Raw genomic sequence first — 24,234 nt, forward strand, 5'->3', positions numbered from 1 at the left:
ACACGTCCAGAATTGCTACAAAGTGGCTCCAGGAACACTCTTCTGACTTTAGACACTTCCGCTGGCCACCTAAATCCCCAGACATGAACATTATTGAACATATCTGGGATGCCTTGCAACGTGCTGTTCAGAAGAGATCTCCACCCCCTCTTACTCCTACGGATTTATGGACAGCCCTGCAAGATTCATGGTGTCAATTACCTCCAGCACTACTTCAGACATTAGTCGAGCCCATGCCACGTCGTGTTCCAGCACTTCTGCGTGCTCGCGGGGGCCCTACACGATATTAGGCAGGTGCACCAGTTTTTTTGGCTCTTCAGTGTATAATGCCTTTCAGCGGTTTATATTAAAATGTTGTCAAAATATTTCCAGTCCAGGTAGAAAAAAAACTCGAACACAGACACAATTTTAGATTTCAAATTCAATTCGAAATTGTTCAAAGAAGAAGAAGAATTGTTCGAAAAGATTCAATTCGTACACAAAAGCAAATTTAGTCATTAAACGCAAAGTAATAGGTACGAAATGAAGAGGGAAAAAAAAACAGCCCGAGTGATTATTTTCCTAAATACTATAGGCCAGAGAGATGACTCATCGCAGCTCGTAAAATGTTTTTTATTTTTAATATTTTTTTTCGCAATACTACATCTACATAGCGGAAGGTTCGGATGGTCGGCATATATTTCAGTAATACGTATTCAAGAATATGAGAGTGGAACGGAAGAAGGGTGGCGAAATTTGTACAGGCTACAGGCAGCAAAACCATAAATACACAGTGGCGGAGGACGCTCGAGCACTTCCAGTACTTTGAGGCACGGAGGCGGCAAAATTCTGTTTACCCCTGGCGGCTGAATCATGTTTGCCCCGGGTGGCGGCAAAAATCCTAGCTACGGCCCTGTCAGAAGGTGCTCGAGCACCTCAGAATTGATTCAGAAATCAAAATTCCTCATGTAAAGCTTAAGACGAGCGTCCACGGGCCTGAAACACTTTCGAAATGCCCCGGATCTATCATAATCATGAACGAAACAAAAAGGCAAAATAAACAGTTAAAAGAAAAAATTATGAAAATTGCGTTTTATTGGAGCTTCATATCATTTTAATTAATCATATTCCCATAGACATTAATATGATACATTGAATTTTTAAAATAAATTGAAGGCACTGAACTAAAAACTTATGACGAGTTGAGAATGAAAAATGATCTTCCTCATTCAAAAATAAATTAAAAATATAACAACCCCTTATATAAGGATAAGATTTTATCTTTCCCCATTATGGGATCATGTAGATTACCCGAAGACGCATTAAACAGTCATGGTGCTTAAATTTATTTAGTTATTAATATTTTAAAAGAATTCGATCCGGCAAAACACATGTTAAGTATAGGGAAAAGAGCGGTTTGTTTGGGCTTATACTTGTTAGCCCATAGGGTTGCCACAACGGCTTCAATTTTCGTGTCGGATGTCACCTCCTTGTATTCTTTCCTCCAGGGATAAGCACAGGATGATTGCCATATAGAAATCAATGTTCAAAGTGCCGATTTCGCTGTGGAAATCCAGAACTGTGAGACTTTCCACCTCGTCAATAATTATAAAATTGAAATTAATTCTTAATTTTCAATATCTTGAGTTTGTTCAAAGATAAGCTGAAAAAATCAAAACATAAAATGATAAGATACTTTTGAGTTGGACACACAGATTATTGAAATAAATTGAAATGAATTATTAATTTTCAAAATCTTGAATTTGCTGAAAGATAAGAAACCGAAAAAATTAAAGTATAAAACGAACAAACATTCTCTCTACTTTGTTTCCGTTCGTAAACCGAAACAATTTCACCCTTGTAATCAAAGTAAGATGAATTAATCCGTTCCTGTGCCTCCAAAGATTTTTAGTGTGAACTCTTACATCAACTCCTGTGGCTGTGTGTAATGTAAAAACAATGCAAATGCCCGAAAGACCCCTAAATCTCTGAATGCAACACAATTTGGTCACAATATCCTCGAAGTCAAACTCATGTTTCTGTGAATCACTTGCTGGCAATCTTTGTCAATAAGAGCAATATAACGTAGAATATTGAAATGATGTTTCCAGAAACTATTGACTTTAATTTCTATGTAAAATATTAATGCAAACCAAGTTTAAAAAAGTTCTTTGGTTTAGAGCAGTGTTTTCAAAATTGTAGGTCACGATCCCTTGTGGGGGGGGGGGGGGGATACCAAGAAACAAGTTAATAAAACTATTTAATAGCAAATAGCAGTGCAGTCACAATTTGATTTTGAATGTAGTTGACTATCGTAGGGGAGGGTTCACCGATAATAATCTTGAGAAAAAGGGGTCGTGCTTGAAAAGGTTTAGGAGCTCCTTTCATAAAGTTTGAAATGACCTGCTGATCCATTGGTTGGATAAAAAGAGTCGTGATGGGGGCGGGAATTTTCCTCTGATAAAGTCTAATTTTCCCACCAACTCTCCTGTCAAAAAAAAAGAAAAAGAAGAAAAAAAAGAGCAACAACGCTAATATTCTTTCCTCGGAATTTGGTTCGTTTTGGGTGTTCGGGGTATTTTTCTTTCGCCGGCTGGCGTGTTCGTGAACCGGATCATTTTTTAGTGTTCGTAAACCGACCCAACCACCCGACGTCAAATACGACGTGAACATTTGGCCATTTTTTCTAAATGACGTCTGTCAAAAAAAAAAATCACGTCATTTCAAAGTCATTTAATGACCACGAACAATAAAGGTCAGGAAATAACGTGATAGTGGATGACTTTAATGAAATATCGTATCATTTTAAAGGTCATGAAATAACATGCTGCTAAATGGCGTAAATGATTTTGCGTCATAAAAATCACGAATTTGTTTCGAACTGAAAAATTCTGTTCCGGATGAAAATATCAAAAATGATCCGAAATGTTTGTTAATGAACCTTGAGAGAGTAGTTTCAAAATCGTTATCCCCTAGGCCTTTTCGTTACTGATTGTCACAAAAGAAATGAAAGTACTTTATTGAAATTTTGTTTGAGTGGAAATGTGAAACTTTTCAGTGAGTAATTGTGTTCATATGAAATTTATCTCAACACAGTTTATGTACGTTGTATATTACACGTTGTATAAATGATAATTGAATCCATATCATGTTTTTTACCGATTATCAGAGGATTTGTGAAATCAGTCAACGATTGAAAAAGATGCAGTGGATTCTTTGACGTGCATTGAACTAAAAAAATGAATTTTAAAGTCTTTTTTTTCTGCAAACTATATATAATTATTTAATATAAATAATTAATACTTGTCAAGTCTTTATAAAATAACACTTGATATTCACTGCTACTTTATCCCGATTGGTATGGAGTGAAATACTTACGGGCAATCTACGGCAGATCTGGTTTCGAATCAGAGTTCCGCATCATCTTCGCCTCTTTCTCTCTCCTAGAATGGCGCTCTATCTTCCGAAAGTTGAACTATTTGCAAATGGCAATTTTTCTGACCAACTTTTGATGTCTAAAAATGGACAAAATGACCATTTTTATCACGCCATGTTTGAGACATTTTATGACTTCCAAAAGACGTTTTTATTGACGTCTGGCGGCAACTTGGGGAAGTGTTCGCAAACCGACGAGACGTTCGTAAACCGAGGGCTGACTGCTACATGTAATAACGAAGTAGTGCTATAAAAGTTTGATAAAAGATCTCTTACAAAATTTGAAAAAAAAACCCCAACAAGCCTATTGGTTACATTCATTCGGTAATGATAACTCCGTTAGGTTTGAAGACCCATTGAAGACGTTTTTCAGCTTTAATTGGAGCATTTTCCGACTCAAAAACAGATCGATACAATTGAATTTCAAAAAAATGTTTCGCAGTGTCAAGCGCCCATCATGAAAAAAATTAATGATTTGATTCTGCAGGTGGTACACAGTGGCGGTCTTCTAAGGTTTGTTTCCCTACTTTGAGGTGCAAGTGGCTTGGCCTAACTGGCCGATCTTCAAAAAAGTTTCTCTACGCAGGGGCGTCGGAAGTGTTTCGAATCTGTGCGAGCTCGTCGTTAGTTTTATATAAGAAACTTTGATCTCTGAATCGATTCTGGTGATACTCGGACCCATGCCATGAATTACTGTGGGACCCATAGCACCTCCGGCTCTGATGACACTGACTCCACCGGGAACAATGAGGCCTGCAATATTTAAAAACTACCTTATTAAGGATATTAATTCACTGTTAGTTTCTCTCTTCGGGTTTGACAGTAGTATTATATAACAGTAATGCACAAAAACATTACTGTGACAAAAAAATAGAAAGTTTTTTTTTTTGTCATCTATTTCAATTAATTCTTAACATATTTCATTATTTTGAATTTTTGTTATTTCTTGATGTTTTGGCGCGGAACTTTTGGCAGTACCTGAACACATAACATGCAATAAACTTCTTCCATGCAACGCTATAGGTTTCATAAAAGCACAATCCACCTCCACAGAGACAAAAACGGTAGTAAATTGAGTCTATGGTGATAGGCTGGGTTGCATAATTGAGACAACTATACTACAGATTTCATTTCCAATAATCATAAACTTGCATATCTCCTGTCGAAGACATCAATTAGTTGTTCTGGTAGTTGATGAAAGTTGCCGTCAAGGTACGTGGGTTCGATCCTGAGGAAGAACATAGATAACAAGTTCATTTCCGCAACGAACCTAAGGTGACCACCGATAGATGGTGCCTTCATTTCAACCCAACTTCATCATTAGTAAATTTCAGTAAGATGATATGACCGGAGTTGGTATGCGGTGAAGTAGTCAGTTGTTCTGTTCAAGCAATCGCGGTTTCGGCAAGACAGAATCCCAATACTGCATTAGCCTTTTTTCGAACTTGAAGTGGCGTATATCCGCATCCGCGGTGTGACAAAACAAAGAAAAGCTAAGAGTAGGCCTATATTATTCGAATTCTGAAAAAACAATTTTTATCCAAAAAACCCCTTTCTCCTAAGTAGTATCTTCGACCTGTCCTATAGGCAGAGCCAAGAGCAAAGCCTCTCTCTCTCTCTCTCTCTCTCTCTCTCTCTGTTCAAGTTCACATTACCTTCTTAGGTAATATATACGGGGTGATTATAAAAAACTATCCCGACATATGGGCCCCTAACTATCATACCATTCACAGAAACTGAATGAAATTTTGGCATAAGGTATTTTGAGGTATGCGCTCAAGAATGATATGGAAAACAACAGCGTCACTCTAACAGTTACGATTACAGTGAGAAAATTTCGAAAATATCAAATGGCAACACCAAGTTTTTTGTATTGGAATGCGATCTCCATACTGAAAAACACTAAATAGCGTTGGAATGGCACCTGTAGCACGAAAATCTCCGGAGCTAGGCAAGGAAAAAGTAAAAAAGACTTTGCCGTGCACCAGAGCATTAATGTTCGTTTCATTCGTCACACCGTTTCTTCGGCTGAGATCCCAGCCTAATTAGTCCTCCACAAGGTCATGTGGAAAATTTGTGAAACACAATAAAAGGCTTTATTTTATGCTGCTTCTCTGTCCTTATTGGTTGTCCTCACTTTTAGCCTATCTACCGCCGGTGATTTTCATGCTACAGTTGCCGTTCGAACGCTATTTAGGGTTTTTCACAATGGAGATCACATTCCAATACAAAAAACTTGGTGTTGCCATTTGATATTTTCGAAATTTTCTCACTGTAACCGTAACTGTTAGAGTGACACTGTTGTTTTCCATATCATTCTTGAGCACATACATCAAAATACCTTATGCCAAAATTTCATTCAGTTTCTGTGAATGGTATGATAGTTAGGGGCCCATATGTCGGGATAGTTTTTTTATAATCACCCTGTATATGTGTACAAAACTTTTTACATTTATCTTTAAGAAACATTTTCTCATCGTTTTAAACACGCATTTAACTTTTTATTAATTTTAATCATTGAAAATTTACTCTTATCTTCCTTAAGAATTTTCCTGTACGAGAATATATAGTCATTTTTATTACTGTATTTCCAAAAGAGTTGCTCTGCTTCTTCTGGTACCATTTGCTGCAATAATAATTGATACTTGATAGAAGTTTATTTTTAGAGAAAATACATTTACTTCATTTCAATTTCTCTCATACAGTTTTTTTTTTTAAAGTTATAAATGAGCAAAACCTTTAAAAGCGTAAGGAATTCTGTTTGAAAAGAAAACAATGTCGAAGGATATCATCTTACTCCCGAAAGTTTTCATTTTTGTCGCGCCATATTAATTTTTAGTCATTATCTCGTTCAGATTCAAACACAGACCTATCAAACTACAGATTGAGATTGGTAAGCTGATTGCGCGGAAGCAAAGGTGAGACATTTCTTTTAATTTGAATAATTGAAAAAAAAAATTATCCTTTACCTAAATTTGAAGTTGGCCTATTTTAACTAAATTTAAAGCAATAAAGTTTAAAAAAATTACAGATATTTTTCACTTTTCAATCATACAGGAGTTTAACAGATGCTGAGAGAGACAAGCCACGCCATCGATCGTTGTACAGTGGACAATTTTTTTTGCTCTATATGAATCTCAGAGTTTTTGTGAACGATTGCTTAGGGGTTCTTCAAGTATTACGTCAGCACCGATGGGGGGGGGGGAGGAGGTTTCCGATTTTCTGACAAGGGGGAGGGGGTTTGGATGATGCTTACGTCATCAATCACCCTTTATGAAGATATGAAATATTCTTAATGGCATCTAATTCGGTGCGCAAAAAACGGAAAAAACACCTTTCGATAGTTATTGGGCATCTGAACTAACATTCTCTCTATTGATAAGTCCCCTACAGAGCCACTTTAGTGATCTCTAAATGTTTCACAGATTCTTCAAGTGCTCAAGAAATGCGTCCGGGCCGCTTAAATGCTCTGGAATTGTGCCACGTTCATTTGAGCGATTTGTAAAAAAATGTGCAGCCTGGTTCATTTTTACAAAATTAGGTTTGAGGGGCAAGCCACATCAGACAACCTTCAGGGCCACATTTGGTCCGCGGGTCAAGAGTTCACCATATATGGCTTAAAGGGTGGGTCGCAGTGAATTTCTTGGAGAAATTTTTAGTTCTCACCCTTCAAATAGCATTGAAATGAACGGAAATTGATTATAATACCATATAAAGCTATTTTCTTTCGAAATTTTGATTTTTAAAAAAAATATTTTTTGCATTTAAAAAAATTATTTTTTGATCGTTTGGGGGGAGCAGGAGCCCCCTATGCTCCCCCCTCCCGCGTACGTTCCTGATCCCACCAATATGCATTAGGAGGTAGGGGGTAATGCTGACGAAATTTTGCTGACAAGGGGGGAGGTAGGGGGTCATAGTTTTGCTGACTTTTGCTGACAAGGGGGAGGGGTTCCAAAATGGCTTAAAATTTGCTGACGTAATAATTGAACTGCCCCTTATGTTAGAATCTAAAACACAAGAATTCTCGTCGTCCGTCCATAATGTGTATATACAGTGAGCCACAAAAGTGTTTATATAGGCACACAGTATATTCTTTAGTAAAATTAAAAATAATTGATAGTTTTTGTTAATAATTTTATCAACGATCAGAAAAACCATGTATATTCTATAATATATGAGGTGAAGGTTTCATAAAAACTAAAACTTTAAAGGAAAAAAAAAAGAAAATCAAATTTTTTTATACAGTATTATATTAAAAGTATAGATACAGAATCAAATTTATGCAAAATGCAATATGCCACATAAATTCACGTCACAAAGGAGTGTTTTTTATTGTTGCTACACGAGCCTTGGATATTTTCGTGAGTCAAGCACCACATGCCAAAAACCACTCAGTCCAGTCCTCGAACAAGGAAGTATTATGTGCATGGGTACTGAGGTCACCAGGTAAATCTGTTTCTCAAATTTCTATTGAATTAAATCGATTTAAACGAGGCATCTATAGGGTGTTAGCACGTGGTGAATATTATAAACGAAAATCGAGAGATAGAGATCTAGAAGACCGCGAGGGACCAGTTAACACGACAAAAGGAAAATATGAAGACTTGCTTCGACAAAATCACTCTGCTTGTGAAATAAACAGAATTAAATATTTTGAGAGAAACTGAATGGACAGACCCCCATCGGCATTCTTAAATGATACTTTTCACAGTCCCGTTAGAGACCGTTGTTGAGAGGTTTTACTGTAGCTATATTTCTAGAGGAGGATTTATGATATTGCTGCACACGGCAGGGCCGAAAGTAGAAAGAAGAGGGGGGGGGGCAAAGGGGGAAATTGCCACGGGCAGCAAAATTTAGGAGGCGAAAAATTTTAGGTGGAACAAAAATACCGTTATAAAATCATCGAATATGATAATGGTGGGGGCGACAAAATTATGTTTGATCCTCCTCACAAAAATTTTGGTTACGAGCTATACAAAGTTTGTTGCCTTCCTTCCGTTCTAGTCTAATTTTCTTCACCACCCAATCCTAAATCCTAAAATTCTTTCGGCCATCCAAACTTCTTTCCCTGGGTTATAGCCCGCTTAACACACACACCTGTAAATATGCTTCTGCGTGATTCTTGTATATATAACTAGGTGGTAAAATTATGTTTTCACAGGGTGCATAGGTAACAGGACATATGACATTTTACGTTGATCCTAGAAACATACTTCCAGTTCGAAAAAGTATCGTGTAGTACTTAGTTATGCCATTCATGTTGCAAGAGGTTGTATAGTTATTAAAATAAAAATGTCAACTTTTTATACGGACACTCTGTGCTCGATTTATTGAAGGGCGGAAGCGGAAAATCTAAGCACCTACTTAACAATGTATACGTAGGTTCGAATACGACTCTTTTCATTCGATAATTTTTCTTCATTCATACGAAGTTGAAACTTTATTTCAAATGAGAAGCATTTTTTATGAATATTTTTTAAAATTCTCATTCCAAGACACACTTGAAATATATTTCTTACTTTGATTTTTTTTTTCAACCTATATTTCAATTTTTTCAAACCATCTCTTTTTCTCGTCCGTAAAAGATAGCGAGTATTTGTCTTAAAAAATGGTGAAGACTTGTTGACGCGTTAGTAATTTTGGATGTCACGCAACGGGCATATTGTACGTAAAAACTACTGATAAAAATATAGAGGCCGATAAATAAATAAATCTTTCACAGTAAACAGGACTCGAGTGAAATATGTTATGCACGATGATTTTATCTTGTAATAGCTACAAATATGGGAAAATAGAAATGATTTATTAAGATGTTATACTCATGTGACACATATATGTTCACGCATTCTGAAGTATACGTAACATTTTCTTCTCGAGTTTTGATTTGACAGCGTAAACTGTATAAATTCTTTTTTTTCCTGCTTTCCCGAAACAAAATAACTCTAAATTCTCATATCATAAGAGGGATGGAAATTTAAAATAAGAGTAAAAGTATAGGGCTAGATATATAGTTTTGATCTATAGTAAAATATTTCATATTCCTAATTTCGTTTAATTAAAATAACTACGCGATAAAAAAAAATCAGTAAAAGTAATTATCATACAACAATCGTAAAAAAAAAAAAATTCATCTTACTCAGGACATGGAAAAAAAACCCTAAGAACTGGAAAGAAAAAAATTTGGATAATATAAAAAAAATTAATTAATTTTTCCCAGAAATACTGGAAAGGTCACTTGCAAGGTTTATTAAGAGGAAATAAAAAAAAATTTGATATTAATTTCCGTATACATCTTTCCACATATATATTTCCTCATTTCCCCATTTTTTTCAGCAAAAACTTTCTCGAGGGAAAACTTAATTTGCTCTCTTACTTCATTTTTATTTTGAAGAGAGAGCAATGAGAAAGCCACTCTCAAGGTACACGCCTTTCGACCTTCACTGTGACGTAGCGAAATTGTCAATAAGAGGCTATGTCTATCTGCTGGCCATCTATGTTCCCTTGTCTACTCTCGTTCTCTTTTCTCATTCTTTTGCGGGGGTAGCGGGAAAAACGATCCTGTCTACTGACGGCCGGCTTTGCACGTGAGTCCATTCAACTGTGAGGTTGTTAGTAAAAGACGCTTTGTCCACTTTGCATTGCTACGCTAGCAGTCATGTAATCTCGAATCCATTTCCGGCAATACATTTCGAACTGAAAACGACACTTACTTTTGCGAAGGGGGTTCTTAGCTCGTCGGATAAGACGAAGATGGACAAGCGTGGCAAAAGTAATAAAACTATGCACCCAACTGCTCGTGATTGACAGATTGAAGTAGCAGAATCAAAATATTCGAAAATGCCTGAGCTAAAAGTGTGTTTCTTCCTTGGTTTCACGGTCACACTTTGCTGTAATCCATATTATTGCCATGGTCTTCCCGAACTTAAGAATACTGGTGAAACTCAGCCCTTCCAAAAAGTTGCACAGACTGTATTTCAAATGAAAGGTGTTTCCACTTTTGTTAACCCGTTGAAAAGATCTGAACGATCATCGCCGCTGGTCCCATTGACATCTGGTCTTGAGAAAGGATCAGCTGATTCACAAGATATTACAGATACGGATGTCAAAAAAGAAAGCTCCGCACCGCATAGATATCAGGTTGCATCTTTGGATTTTAATCATGTGTCTTCCCCATTGATTATCAGTCTATGGATTTTGACAGCAGGATTTGCGAAAATCGGTGAGTGTTTTCAATTCGATCCGTTACTTATTTCAATGCAATTGAGTAAAAATATCAACAATGCACGAATTTTAATGCGTACATCTTAATGAATAACTCGTTCTAAGTATCAGTGGGATGAATCTGTTTTACTTCTGAATATATTTTATTTACCTCTATTCAATTTCTTACCCATTTTCAAAAGTTTATAAATTTTTATATGCGATTATCATCATTGATTCATTTTAGTGCTTGCTGCTTTATCATGGTGATATTTTATTATGAGTTAGCCCTGGTTTCACATGGTTTAGACTTAACAAAATATGTGTTCGTTGAAACATATCTAGGTAACAAAATCTTACCTCTATTTATATAGTATGATAAAAAATTTTATGATAGAAATATGATAGAAATTTTAAGTTGAAGAAAAATTTTCTAGAGCACGACAGAAATTTACAAAAAGATCAAGTTTATAATGTTAATGTTACCGCCAAATCCCGAAATCAGCCAGTTCGCGAATTGAGCAATTTCGTAAATTGATCCGTGCTAATGTCCGAATTTCGAGCTTTGGACAGTCAGTTCGCGAAGTGGCCAGGGATACCTGACCAAAGTTGGAAAAGAAAAGGCATGATTCGGGGTCATTGTCATTTGGAGTAATTTTTGTGATACTGTAATTATATCCACGTTAGCTATGGCAACCCATCATATCGCAGTCACGATGCGGTAATAATTTTTTTTTCTTCAAAATTTGACCGGAAAAACTATGTCTAAGAAAAAACGATATATAAATAGTTTTCTCTCTAATTTCTCTCGTCACATGGAGCTAATCCAATAAGGTACTATATGTAGCCATGTATCACACGCTGGCGATGAAAAAAATGCGTTTGGAGCCTAAGGGATCTTTTTACATCACCGAACATTGGCCAAGGATCTCCAGCCACTTCGCGAATTGGCCAGTCAAAGCTCGAATAATTACTACAAATCAGATTTTGGCCAAAACTTTTGACCATTTCACGAAGTGGCCGGTCATAACATTAATATCGATTTTCACTTTATTTATGAGCACCACCTAAGGTTATTCAAACTGATATTTTTTATAACTCCGTGATTTTTTCATTTGAAAGCTAGTTAATTTTTCAAAGGCTCTGACCTTACGAACTTGATTAGATTTCAAATGAGAATATCATGTTGTTACAATATTCCGTCAATACTATTATCTAATGAAAAATAAATTAGTTTTCGATTGCTTGTAATTTATTTATTGGAAGGTTGTTGCACGTGACATTTTTTGATGACAAAGAACACATAGCTGGTTCATCCATGAAGGGTGGTCTTTTTGGAATCCATAGCCATGGTTCTAAAACATAATAATGATTAGATAAGAACGATATACGAATACCAAATTAGATGTCGATTGTGTTTTGGCATTTCTCAATAGAAAAACTAGTCATTTAATTGGTATACACGTAGTAGCATTACATTGTTTTTCAGAAAGCGAAAGGCGAAATTTTTTTTTCTACTTGAATACAACAAAAACACATGCCTTAAAATAAAAAATCAGTGACAATGTTTTTATTTTTTTTTTTAATGAAATATATTAACAATATTTAACACAAGAACTGACCACCAGTGAAGGTTTTGCTGTATCTATATATTTCTGCTTTTCAAATCGAACTCACAAGAACACAGGTGTTTCCTACATTAATTTTTCTTGGCCGGTTTATGCTAAATCACAACAATGTCTATTTTTAAAAATTGCGCGAGAATTTTGCGCGCGATAGAAGTGATACCTCTAGGTTGTTAAATCGAACAACTAACTTCTAAAATATTTTGTTTGTGCCAGCTAAAATGGTGTAAAACTTTTAATTCCTAATATTGCATCATTATAGGTAAAACGGGCGTTTGATGCCCTTGGAAATCTTACGAACTTTCGAAAAAGTTTCGAAATGATGCAAATCAAAGCATGATTTTGACGTCACTGATCTAAACCAAATTAAATTGGGATGAAGAGGTGTCGGAAGTGTGTATGCACTCGTGAGTACTCAGCTCTAACTTTATATTTAGGGTAGCTCACAGAACGGTTTTACAAAATACTGTGGGTGCTTGATTACCCACTGCGATTCCTGCTTTGACGCTAAAGGTTGAAATACCAATAATAAAAAATTCAAACGCATAGTTTTCTAGCCCAGGGTCCTGAATCAAATAGAGAGCTCAAAAATTATAAGCTTTCAGTAATTCGGAAATTATGCCTTTCACAAGTTATGAGTTTTCACCGATTCTGGAACTATTTCTCTCATTAATGTTTTGTTTTTGGTAGTTGTTTTAGTCATGAATTTTCAGTTATTTTAATCCCTAATTTTTGCAATAATTTTTTATGAATTTTGAATTTATAATAAGTACCGTATTATCCCTTTCAATAAGTCAAAATTATCAATAGTTCTGGAAAATAACTTCTTAAATTAATCTCCATTTTTCATAATTTTTTTCACAATTCCTGTAAACGTGGGAACAGATGCGCTACCCGTTGACGTCCAATTTCATTATATATTGCCAATAGCTATAATTCCCACTCCTATTTAACTCTTCCGCACTCATGGCAAGAAAAAAATATTTACAAAAATACGAAAGGTGATATCCTGAAGTTACGCTGTAGATGGAACCGACGTGGTGAATTATCATTGATGAGCATCGCGTTAACCGATTTTTTTAAAGACCTGGCAGTAACGTTGAGTTTAGGTATGAGAGAAATCGTGATGTCTTCAAAAAAAAAAAGAGGAAGAAAAAAAAGAGGTAGATGATACCAATACTGTTTTCATCAACCAAACAATTATTGGTTATAAATTAAAAATGACTATCAATCCAGCAGTTAGCCCGTGATTATATTTGAATTTGAGAAATGTGCGCTTTTCACAAAAAATCGCAACTCCGAGGACACGTAACTCTAGGTTTAGCGTAACTAGGGATCTGTTACTGAATACACACCCCTCCACCAAACCAACTTTATTTTCTTTAACTTACACAGCCAAGTCTCTCTTAATATACCCACCAACCGATCTGATTCTTGGAACTTAATCACGCACCAGTTATTACATGGAATCAGTTTTGAGGAAAAGGAAAGCGTTTCACTTTTTGTGACGGTGTTCTTTCCCTCACAGAATTTCACTACTATGTCTCGCTAAAGAAGTTTCACTTCAAAAAAGCTTCGAAAAGTGACTGACTAGTTGCTTCTAAAATACTAAAATGCGTTGTTTCTAAACAAGTGCATGATCATCGATCCCTTTATTTTTTGGGGAGTGTCTAATTAGTGTCCCAGAAGAGTTACAGAAAACGAAATTTATTATCCAAAAAATACTTTTAACAAATAAAAGCATTGGGAGAAATTGTATCGTGATTACCATACGTACAATATAAAATGTCTCACGGCTCTCGGTAATTTATAGCTATGTCTTAATTTGTTTAGATGCGTCAAAGAGGATCCCCTTAAGCTCTTTCTCATCCAAAAGAGAAACTCCAGAATAGCCGTATCAACTGGAGAACTGGAGAAACCGCGAGACACAGACTAAAATTGACTGAAATTGTTTAGTGGACAGAATAATAATGAGGTAGGCTAAGTATGGCTGTATTCAGAAATTTGCAATACAAATGCAAATACAAAGGCCACAACAGCCACCTCGTTGGGCATTTCACCTGTTGTGGCGTTGTATTTGTATTTGTAACAGGAAAACTGCCCAACGGAATGGTTGCAAAAAAAAAGAAGAGAAAGAAAAAAGAGAAAATGCCCACATGGAAATTATAAATGACGAATATATTAAAAATTAAGCAACCCAAAACAAAGCAGTTTTCACGAAAAACCTAAAAACTACAAGAAAAATATAATACATTACAATAAAAAATTATGGTTGTCTTCATCTAAGTATGGAATACTTGCAGCGCTGAATTGTATGAAGCTGAAAGATTGAATTGAGGCAAATTTTCTGTTCAAAAAGTTTAAATTTGCTATAATTTGAACCTGAAGTAAGTTGGAACGGCATGGGAGCGTAAAATGACTGTCTGCACAAGCAACACCATCTACAGCAAAAAGCCTCCATACGAAGCTCGTGACGTCACTGAAGAAGGTCATCTCACCAATAGCCATTGGATATAGCAGGCCGACGCATGCGCCATCTTTAACCTTTTATGTAGTATATCCAATGTCTATAGGTGAGATGACCTTCTTCAGTGCCGTCACGAGCTTCGCACGGAGGCCTTCTGCTATAGATGGTGTTGGCACAGGAGAATATAAGAGACTCTAAATACCAGCCTAAGAATAAGGGTAAACAAAAACATAATTTTAAACATAAGGATGTAAATTCACTCTTCACTATCCGTACGAAAGTTTTTAACAGCTAATGCGATAATGAATTGAGAAAAAAGAGGAAATTTAACAGACCTTCCGAGGAATCGAACCCGCGTCCTCTCACTTGCCGGGTGAGCGCACTTGACTACAAAGGCAACGAATTTCAATCTTAGAGATCTCGTGTGCACTGAACGGGACCGTACATGGACGGTCGGGACATAAATCAGGCCAAGCTCATAATTGCTGACACTGCCACCGCTGAATGAACGCCAGAACTTTGCCACTGGACTTATTCCATTGCCGAGATCTCTGCCAGCCCAGCTTCGTCTGACACTGCCACCAGATGGTGACTTATCCGAGGATGATGTGACTCTTTGCTATCCATAGGAAGGTTTTAACAGCTGGCTGATGCGAAGGTGAATTTAGGAACGAGAGAAAACTCAACTGCTTTTGCGGGGAATCGAACTCACGACCTTTCACTTGCCACGTGAGCACCCTAGGCTACAAAGGCAACGAACATCGCAATCTTTCCTTAGAACTCACGTGCACTGGGTGGCCGTGTCGCCAATTGTGAGCTTTGGCCTGAATTAGGTCCATGGACGGTCCCGTCCAGTGAACACCAGCTCTAAGGAAAGATTATGACGTTCGTTCTCTCACCCGGTATGTGAGAGAACATGGGTGGGATTCCTCTTGAGGACAGTTGAATTTTCTCTCTTTCCTAAATTCATCTTCGCATTAGCCAGCTGTTAAAAACCTTCGTATAAGAATACATATCTGGAAATTCCATTCGATTATGTATATATATATATATATATATCTGAATTTTTTGAACCGGATATATATTCCAAATGTTTATTTGTGGAAAAGTAAAATAGAATATATTCATGAAATCAACCAACTCTTAGCTTCATGCAAGAATTCCTATTTTTAAAATTACGTACCGAAAGTATGTATATAAATAAAAAAAAACAGTTGATTATATAAAGTTGGGCGGTATAAAACACATCATCTATTTTTTTTTGTATCATTTCATTCCATGATTGTTTTCAACACAAACGCGAAGCCAAAAGATAGAGAGAGAGAGAGAGATTTTTCAAGGATTCTTACTAAAAAAAACCTTCAATAAAAAAAATGGTCAGTTATTGTGGTTTTGTCCTGATTCAACAGGTAATGAGCCGGATCAATTTTTTTGTTAGCTTACTTTTCCTCGAACAGATAGAAAATTATTTTTTTTACATATTGAAGATATAACACGAGAAATGCAGGTGAGAAAGTAAGCGGACCATATCGGATAAACACTCATTTTCTTCAACTTTTTTTTTATAGTAAAGTGTTTGATTCAAAAAAATTGAGAATACTACTGTAAATACTTCGCAATAGGGCGTATAAAGTGACGTTTCAGGAAAAGGCTTCATTAGCATTGATTTCGCTTCGATGCTTCGAGTACAGTATTCCTTTTTGTTTTGATCTCAGATCTGAAATTCAATGAAAGAAAATGTTTGGAAAAAATATCAACGAAACAGATGTCTTCAAAAGTTGATGGCGTTTTGTGATGGAAGAGAGCATTTTGACACTCGAATTGAGTTCGATAGTTTTTTTTCCTCCAAGGTTTGAGGGTGTCGTGAAAAATACATTATATGAGATTGAACGAGATATTTCTATAAGAAAGATATGGTGGATTTATATGAGATAAGCTGACTAAAGAGAAACGAACTTCATTCTAAAGCCGTTGGATACGGCGATGACAGAAAGTCTTATTTTTTCCTTAGAACATTTTACATGATAGCTATGAAAACATTTCAGAGAATTGACAAACTTACAAAAATAATTTTCATCGAACCAAGTTGTTTTATCCTGGAAGAGGATTTATTTCTTCGTAGATTTGGATTACGAACAAAATCTAGCGATTCAAGTCTAAACCAAAAACCAAACTTAAAACTTGCAAATCGAATGCTCTTTTCCCCTCCGCGAGTTTATTACATCTATACAATAAAGAAATATTTTATTCACGTGATAAAAATAAAAAAGAAAAGAAAACAACTGAATCATTCAAGTACATATTTTTGTTGATAATTAACGTTTGGATCTGATAAATTTTGTATTTAAAAGTAATCAAATCCTAAATTTATGTTGGTGAAATGATAGGCTAAGGTGTTGTGCCTATATAAAATTTAAAACACTATCTCTCATCTACAAGTAGCCTAAAGATATTTGACAAAAAAATACTTTTTACATCATCACACAAGAAAAAAAGTTTTTTGGCGACGAGAAACAAAGTCAAAAAGCATTTCTTTCTAAAATCACTTTGAACAACCTTGTGTGTAAGAGCCTACTAAAAGAATAAACAAAAAAATACGTTGACTTTACTACCTGTATTCTATGTGTTATAAAATTAGAATAACTGCAAATTAGAACAACAGCTGCATTTTCACCTTGTCACGTATTCAGTCAGAAACTTATGTCACAGAGAAAACAGTTTACATTGGGATGAATACACGACGTGACGTCATTAGCTCTTCTCTCAAGTTCTCTGATATAGTTTGTGCAGAAGAATAAAGACAACATTAGAAGATGACAGTGATGATACGGCAGAGAAACGTTTTTTTGAAGTCGGACGTTCTACGGACTTAAGCAGGCGTCGCGTTACCTTGGTAACTACAGTATGGGAACATTCGTTCATGATCTTCAACATGATTTTTTTGGTGTATAAAGAGACTCTCATATCCTTTCCCTCGTTTCTCACCTAGTACTCCTTCAGTTTTTTGACAAATCCAGGTAAAAATGTAAAATGTTACCTCGTTTTTATGTTTGCGATCGTGTAAATTTTTCAGTGTATGTTAAATATAATTTAAAAAAAAATAGAGTGCATCTCTAATATAATTCATACATCACCATATTCAATGCGTGTTAGATGGCATTTTTATTGTTGTAATATACTCATTCATTTATTCCATGTTGTAATGTACTGTCGATCTATAATGCTTTCATGTATTTGAGAGATATGCCGAAAATACAAAGCACTTGCACCCTGAAGGCAACAAAACAATCATCTGACAATTTCGCTGTGTGTGAATTTTGCTTCATTCTTTCTAATGTATATTAAGAAAAATATTTTTTTATTTCTAAGTAGATGTTTTACCAGAGGTGACAGGAATTTTTCAGGGTTAGAATCAAAAAAGAAATAGTTAAAATTTTTCTACCTTGTGACATTTGTTTTCATTTAACATCCATTATATGTGAAATTTTTATTCTTTATTCCGCAAAATATTTTATAGACTATTTTACATAGCTCCATTACTGACCTGATAAAATACAATTCAATTTGAGACTATCGCAGGCATATCACCTACGCCTATGACAGATAAGCATTTTTATTGAAAGGTGAATATGCAACAGTGATTGAAGCAAGCTTGTTGCCACTGTTTAGAAAGTACAGTTTTCATATTTCTTCGGACCAGAGATGAGAAAAAAGTAAACGGTACTGTTAAGTGTGTTCTAGCCAACTTCGTTCAATAAATTTCTGGAGCAATGATGAAAGTCAGGTTTCCGTTGATTTGTTTTTGAATCATGGCGATGCCAGGCCCCACAATGCCCTCAGAATTTATTTTTCTTGGTGAAATCTATAGAGAGCAAGTATGATTTGCAAATGCGACGATAGTGGCTAATGGGATGAATGACATTCTGAAAAGCCTTCACTTGAAGAGATTCAGAATTAATTCAGGAAGTTGTTTGAAAAATTGTCAGTAAAATTGCATTGATACTAGCAGGTTGGAATAAATCAAAAGAATGTAACTAAGTCCCTGTAATTATAAAAAATAATCTACCGAAAACCTTTTATATAGTGTCCTATGAATCTAGTTAGTGGGCGATCGTCTGCTCATAAGCAGCAGCGTTTGAAAGAAACGAGAAAAATCTACAGATTTTTTTTGCCCAGAAAAAGTCACCGCCTCAGTTAGTCAGGTCGTTGCGAAGTTTTTCTCACTATATAGCAGAGTAGATGCAGCTCGCGAATTAATCCCCTTCGATCGTGGTCAAACAATTGGTTACCGAAGTATGAGCCATTAAATTTCTGAAATCATTTAAATTACTAATTAGTAGGGCTCAGATTTTTTTTATGACATGCCATATTTATTTGTGATCTATTGGTCATATTTTAAGCATTTTTGAGCGATTGGTCATATTTTAAGCATTTTTGAGCGATTGGTCATATTTTAAGCATTTTTGAGCGATTGCTCATATTTTAGGAATTTTCAAGCAATCGGTCATATGCTTTGATCATTTTATCACCGAAAATTTTAATCTGTAGGCATTTTCTTCAGAGATGTAGGTCACTTACAATGAACTTGTCTTTTTTTTTTTTAGGAAAAGAAAACGTTTGCATTCCCGTGGGTAGCCACTTTTTGTTTTCGGAGCATCTTTTTGCTATGTTTTTGAATGGCACGCCAAGCACTTGCGAAAGATATTGTTCATTCGGGCACTGGAAATCTTCGAACTCAACGCATTTTCATCATGCCTAAACACAGGGATTTTTGTCAGGGGGGCAGACTTGGTTTTGCCACAGCAACCCGTCACTGTAAAGCCTTATAGCTCTATAACAATGATTTTTTGCGATATATTTTGAAGTACAAAGCATTCTTCCAACCCCAGGTCCGTCATTTAGGGGGGCATTGTCCCCCCCCTGGCTTTTGAAAATACACTAAAAATGGGATATATATATATATATATATATATATATACATACATACATTGAGTACATGTGCTTTGTCCCCCCCCCCCACTGGAAAAAGTTGAAATGACGGCCCTGTCCAACCCCACTAAAATTTTTATTTTCTAAAGTTTGGGGCAGTTGCCCCGCTTTCTCCTCTTTTTTTTAATTCTGGCGCTGGCTAAAGTTAAGTTTTTAGAGTAAAAGTTATAGAATGTTTTTTGCACAGGACTTAGGGGAGAGTATTTTGACCACCGATTGTGTAGGTGCTGCGTGGTTATGTGGGCTTCGTGAGGGATTCGTATCACGAAGACCTCGGTTTGAGTCTTATCGGTGACACAGTTGTGTTTGGCCAAAGGTGGTTTTCTGACGTTTTCCAGCTTCAGGCGCAAAAGCGAGTCAATTTCCCCGTTGAAGTTTTGCAACAGATTCTACAACCATGGTCACAACCAAAATAAAAATTAATATTGTCACCCGTGGCAAGTACTCATTTTAGCACCACCCTCCTCGTAATTTTGAACGAACAAAAAGCAAACTTGCAGCCCTTCCTGGTCCAGAGCACGGGGCACCAAACCTCTCCCCAGGCCCTCCCCTCGTTGCGATCCCGCCTAAACTATATACATATTCAAGCATTACACTTTATTCACAATTCGGAATATAGGTGGCAGTGCTTTCATCATGCACAACGCCTAGATACGTACGCAGACAGTTAATTGCCCAATGACGGTAGACCTGAGTTGTGTTTGGTTTAAAAGAGGAAGGACCGATGTCACCACTGTATTTTATTGTGTTGAAAATGTGTAAAAGGTTCCAGCACAAAGCCCATTTAAAGCAACATCGTAATTCAGCTTCAGAAACAATCGACGAGCTTGCTGTAACTAGACGGCTGCTCTACGACAAACCTTTTCCATGGAGCAATAAAAAATATTGCTCCATCTGGTAATCTGGTAATTTTTCTCGAAATCTTATATATATAAAATAACATGTCCTGACTGATTCATTGACTGATTCACTGACTGATTCATCATCGTCGAGTCGAAACCACTGAGACTGAAGCTATAAATATGAAATTTGGTCAGTATTTTTGTATTGTAATGTAGAGACTCATTGAGAAGAGATTTTTCAAAATTCAACCCCCTAAGGGTGAGTTCAAAGGTTATTTATTTATTTTTATTTATTTATTTAGTATACAAACCTGTAAAAGGCCAAAGGGCTCTGACTTCACTAGGTGCACAATACAATCAATGGAAATGGAAAGAAAAAGCAGGGATATCAGTATATATATATATATAGAAACAAAATTGATCAGACACACGAACATATGTAGAGAGAGGGGAAAATGCATAAAAGATGACACCAAAAAATATGTTAAAAAAATCCCCGAGTACATAACAAACAATAAAATACACATGCATGTACAAATAAAATTCAATACATGATAAAATAAAAAATTAAAGTAAAAAAGAACTGCATGTAATTTCAAATCAAAATAATATAACTCGTGAGAAAAAGCAGCAATTATCCAGTAAAAACAATAAAACGATCGCACTCAAGAAACGCAAACAAAGGGGAAAATACATAAGAAGACGACGCTTAGAAATAGGTTAAAAATATAAATAAATGGAAAATAAAAAACCGGACACGACATAAAATAAGTAGATGCGCATCAATAAAATTCAATATGACGAACTAAAATGCATAGCACGTTAAAAATGACGAGAGATCGGAAGCGCTGAGAGAGTGACAAATCTGTGATATGTGGATGAACATAGGAGATCTGGTGGCAATCTGTTCCATACTCTTCCAACTCTGCATCGGAAGCTACAAAATTTATCATTACCCATGGCAGTTGGGATTTTAATTGGTAATGGATGTGGAACTTATATGAAGCCATCATCACTGAGCTGAAGCCTTAAAATATGAAATTTAGTTAGTATTATATTTTATAATGTAGATACCCACTCAGATGATATTTCTGAAAATTCATCCCCCAAGGGGTCGCGAGGAGTTCAAATGTTATATGGGGGGAATCATCACCAAGTAATTTTCAGATTACCAAATCCACGCGAGCGAAGGTGCAAGTATATAAGAGAGCTGGTTTTAAATAAACCTCTGCAAAGACGTTTCCTCAAATATTTCATAGAAGAAACAAAACAAAAGCAGTTCTTTTTAAAATTTAGAAACTGCATCGATAAACTTCAACGGAATTCCACAACGTCCTAAAAAACAGCTATTGTGCACAAGGAAGGCGTGGTTTTCATTTGAATTAGGTGAGAGAGTTTTAATTAAAATGGTAAATTAATGAATTTTTGTTTATTTTTGAAATTAATAAGATGAAAAGCAGTAAGTGGAAAAGGAGAGATGAAATAATGGGAAAATTTTTTTAGGTCATAAATGCTTGCATATTTTCAAGATTTTTAAATTATAAAAATCCGAGCCCTATTAATTACTATCTAGAAATGGGCTTCTCGCGTGCGACAGTAACGAGTGTATGAAACGAGTGGGAAACCACAAAGCTCACAGTTATTCTTGAGTGATCGCTATCGGACACGGCCAAACTTGGATCTTACACTGTCATCAATGTTAGATATTTATTCAGTTTACGACCCAGCTGAGGAATATACAGTGGGATAGTCTGTATATAGACCGTGTGCAACGCACACTTCACAGTATGGGCTTCAGGAGCCGAAGACCCATGAGGGTGCTGAAGCAAGTCATTGCACTAAACCAGAGTTTCCCAACCGGCGTGCCCCGGTACCCTAGGGTGCCGCGATATCAGCTAAGGGGTGTCGCGAGTATTATGGAAATAAATAAAAAACATATGACCGTCCACTTAAGGTCTTAAAAATTTTTTAAAGTCGAATTACGTAATTGCTCCCATAAGGTAAAAATGAAATGCTCTCAAAAAGATAAAGATATCGCATGCGTCGGCGTGCTATATCCAATGGCTATAGGTGAAATGGACTTTTTCAGTGACGTCAAAACTTCGCGCGGAGGCCTTCTGCTATAGATGGTGTTGGTTCAGCACACACGAGCTTAAAGAAAGAAGGTTCGTTGGCTTTGTAGTTTAATGGTACTCAACCGGCAAGTGAGAGGACGTGGGTCCGATTCCCCGCAAAACGAGTTGAATTTTCTTTCATGAATTTATCTTCGGATCAGCCTGCTGTCGAAACCTTCGTATAAACAGCGGAGAGTGACATTACCTTCAGATAAGCTGAAAGACCTCATTTTTCAGCACTTATCAAGATTGCAAGATGCAATAGATATGTAATTTCTATCTCTTTCCACTGAGAATCTCAGCTGGGTTGTTTCACCATTTTCTTTCGCACACAGTGCTGGGAAAATAGATTTCACTGCTTGCGAACGAGATGAGTGTAAAGATATTTGCGCCGATTCCACACTCAAAGGCAAGTTCCCCAAGAATGAGGTGTCGGTGGCTGCTTTTAGGCTTGAACTGAAAGAGAAGCATCTTGATCTAACGAAAAAAGCTGTTAATGCACTTTTGTCCTCAACATCATATCTATGCGAACAAGCCTTTCTCTGCTATGCCGACAATAAAATACAAAACAAGAAATATACTACTACTACTACTACTACTACTCAACCGTACATTCAGCTTGTACACATTCTTCTACGGAATCTCTAACGAATTGGTACATGCCGGAATGTGCGTGTATATGTTGTGAATCTAACGTAAAGTTTGTTTATGTGTAATGCTTGTTATGTGTAGTGCTGCCATCTGTCAAGAAATAGACTGCAAGACTTTGAGAACAATTTACATGTTTCGTTACCAATTGTAATATAAGGCCTGATTTCAAGTATCTGTGCTCTAAGAATCAATAACAAGTTTCATATTAATGATTAATCGAACGAACCTTTATTGATGTATTTTTACTCGGTGATCTTTTTTGTAGTAAACTGCATTCTGTATTCAAGGAAGGGTGTCCCAAGTTTTTAATGTTATTCCCTAGGGTGCCGCGACCTTCGAAAGGTTGGGAAACGCTGCACTAAAAACGTTTCTCTGAGAAAGAGTAATGCGCTTATAATGGACATCTTTAAAAACTGTAGGCCAGAAAACACAGTGAATGAACCATTGGCGATTGGGAGCAAACACATGAAATGACTAGTCACATTTCCAACTATACCAGGCTTGGATGCGGCTGAAAATATGGTGGAGCCCGCAGGAATTCATGGCCTGCATGCGAGTTTGATATCGTACAAGTTCTCCGATGTTTACTCCGATACATTTTATCATTTCATAAAATATTTCTTTTCGTTGATTCAAAAAAGAAGATAGTTCCTAGCTCTAAACGCAGGTGATCCGCGGAGCATTGTTTGGGAACTCCGGAACTAAAGCAATAAATTCTACTTGGAATATTTTGAGAAAATCGTGAGGAATAATTGAGAAAACGGAAATAAATATCTCTACAATGATACCGTATATTTGAATCTAAACCACAACCTTGGGGTTAAACCTACAGATGGGGGTTCACAACCACAAGCCTTGCATATTTCATGCATCTATGTGTTTCAGATACTACAACTTATTACTGATACCACATTAGTAGTTGATAATTCCCA

General features: G+C 36.2%; 1 protein-coding gene and 1 long non-coding RNA gene across 6 annotated transcripts in view; one reads left to right on the top strand and one right to left on the bottom strand.

The window, feature by feature from the left end:
* Positions 1-1,131: 1,131 nt before the first annotated feature.
* LOC149080114 (uncharacterized) overlaps positions 1,132-24,234 on the bottom strand; it is a 38,748-nt gene continuing 15,645 nt past the window's right edge. For all 3 annotated transcript variants that reach the window (XR_016193531.1, XR_016193529.1, XR_016193530.1), the window contains exons 2-3: positions 3,358-3,494; positions 1,132-1,642 (exon numbers count right to left, since the gene is read on the bottom strand). This is a non-coding gene — a long non-coding RNA (uncharacterized LOC149080114). The remainder of the gene's footprint in view (positions 1,643-3,357; positions 3,495-24,234) is intronic.
* LOC149080115 (Na(+)/H(+) exchanger protein 2-like) overlaps positions 9,931-24,234 on the top strand; it is a 45,793-nt gene continuing 31,489 nt past the window's right edge. Inside the window, exon 1 of one of the 3 annotated variants that reach the window (XM_089239124.1) lies at positions 9,931-10,633. In XM_089239124.1, coding sequence (XP_089095250.1) covers positions 10,252-10,633 — 382 coding nt within the window. In that variant the 5' untranslated portion in view covers positions 9,931-10,251. Of the gene's footprint in view, positions 10,634-17,493; positions 17,724-24,234 lie in introns of those variants that run through there. The other 2 variants (XM_089239122.1, XM_089239123.1) reach the window with 2 other exon arrangements.

The sequence above is a fragment of the Pholcus phalangioides genome, unplaced genomic scaffold (genome assembly GCF_987345545.1).
Source record: "Pholcus phalangioides strain wild (caught in Gottingen) unplaced genomic scaffold, Ppha-v1.0 ptg000011l_1, whole genome shotgun sequence".
NCBI classification, from domain to species: Eukaryota; Metazoa; Arthropoda; class Arachnida; order Araneae; family Pholcidae; genus Pholcus; species Pholcus phalangioides.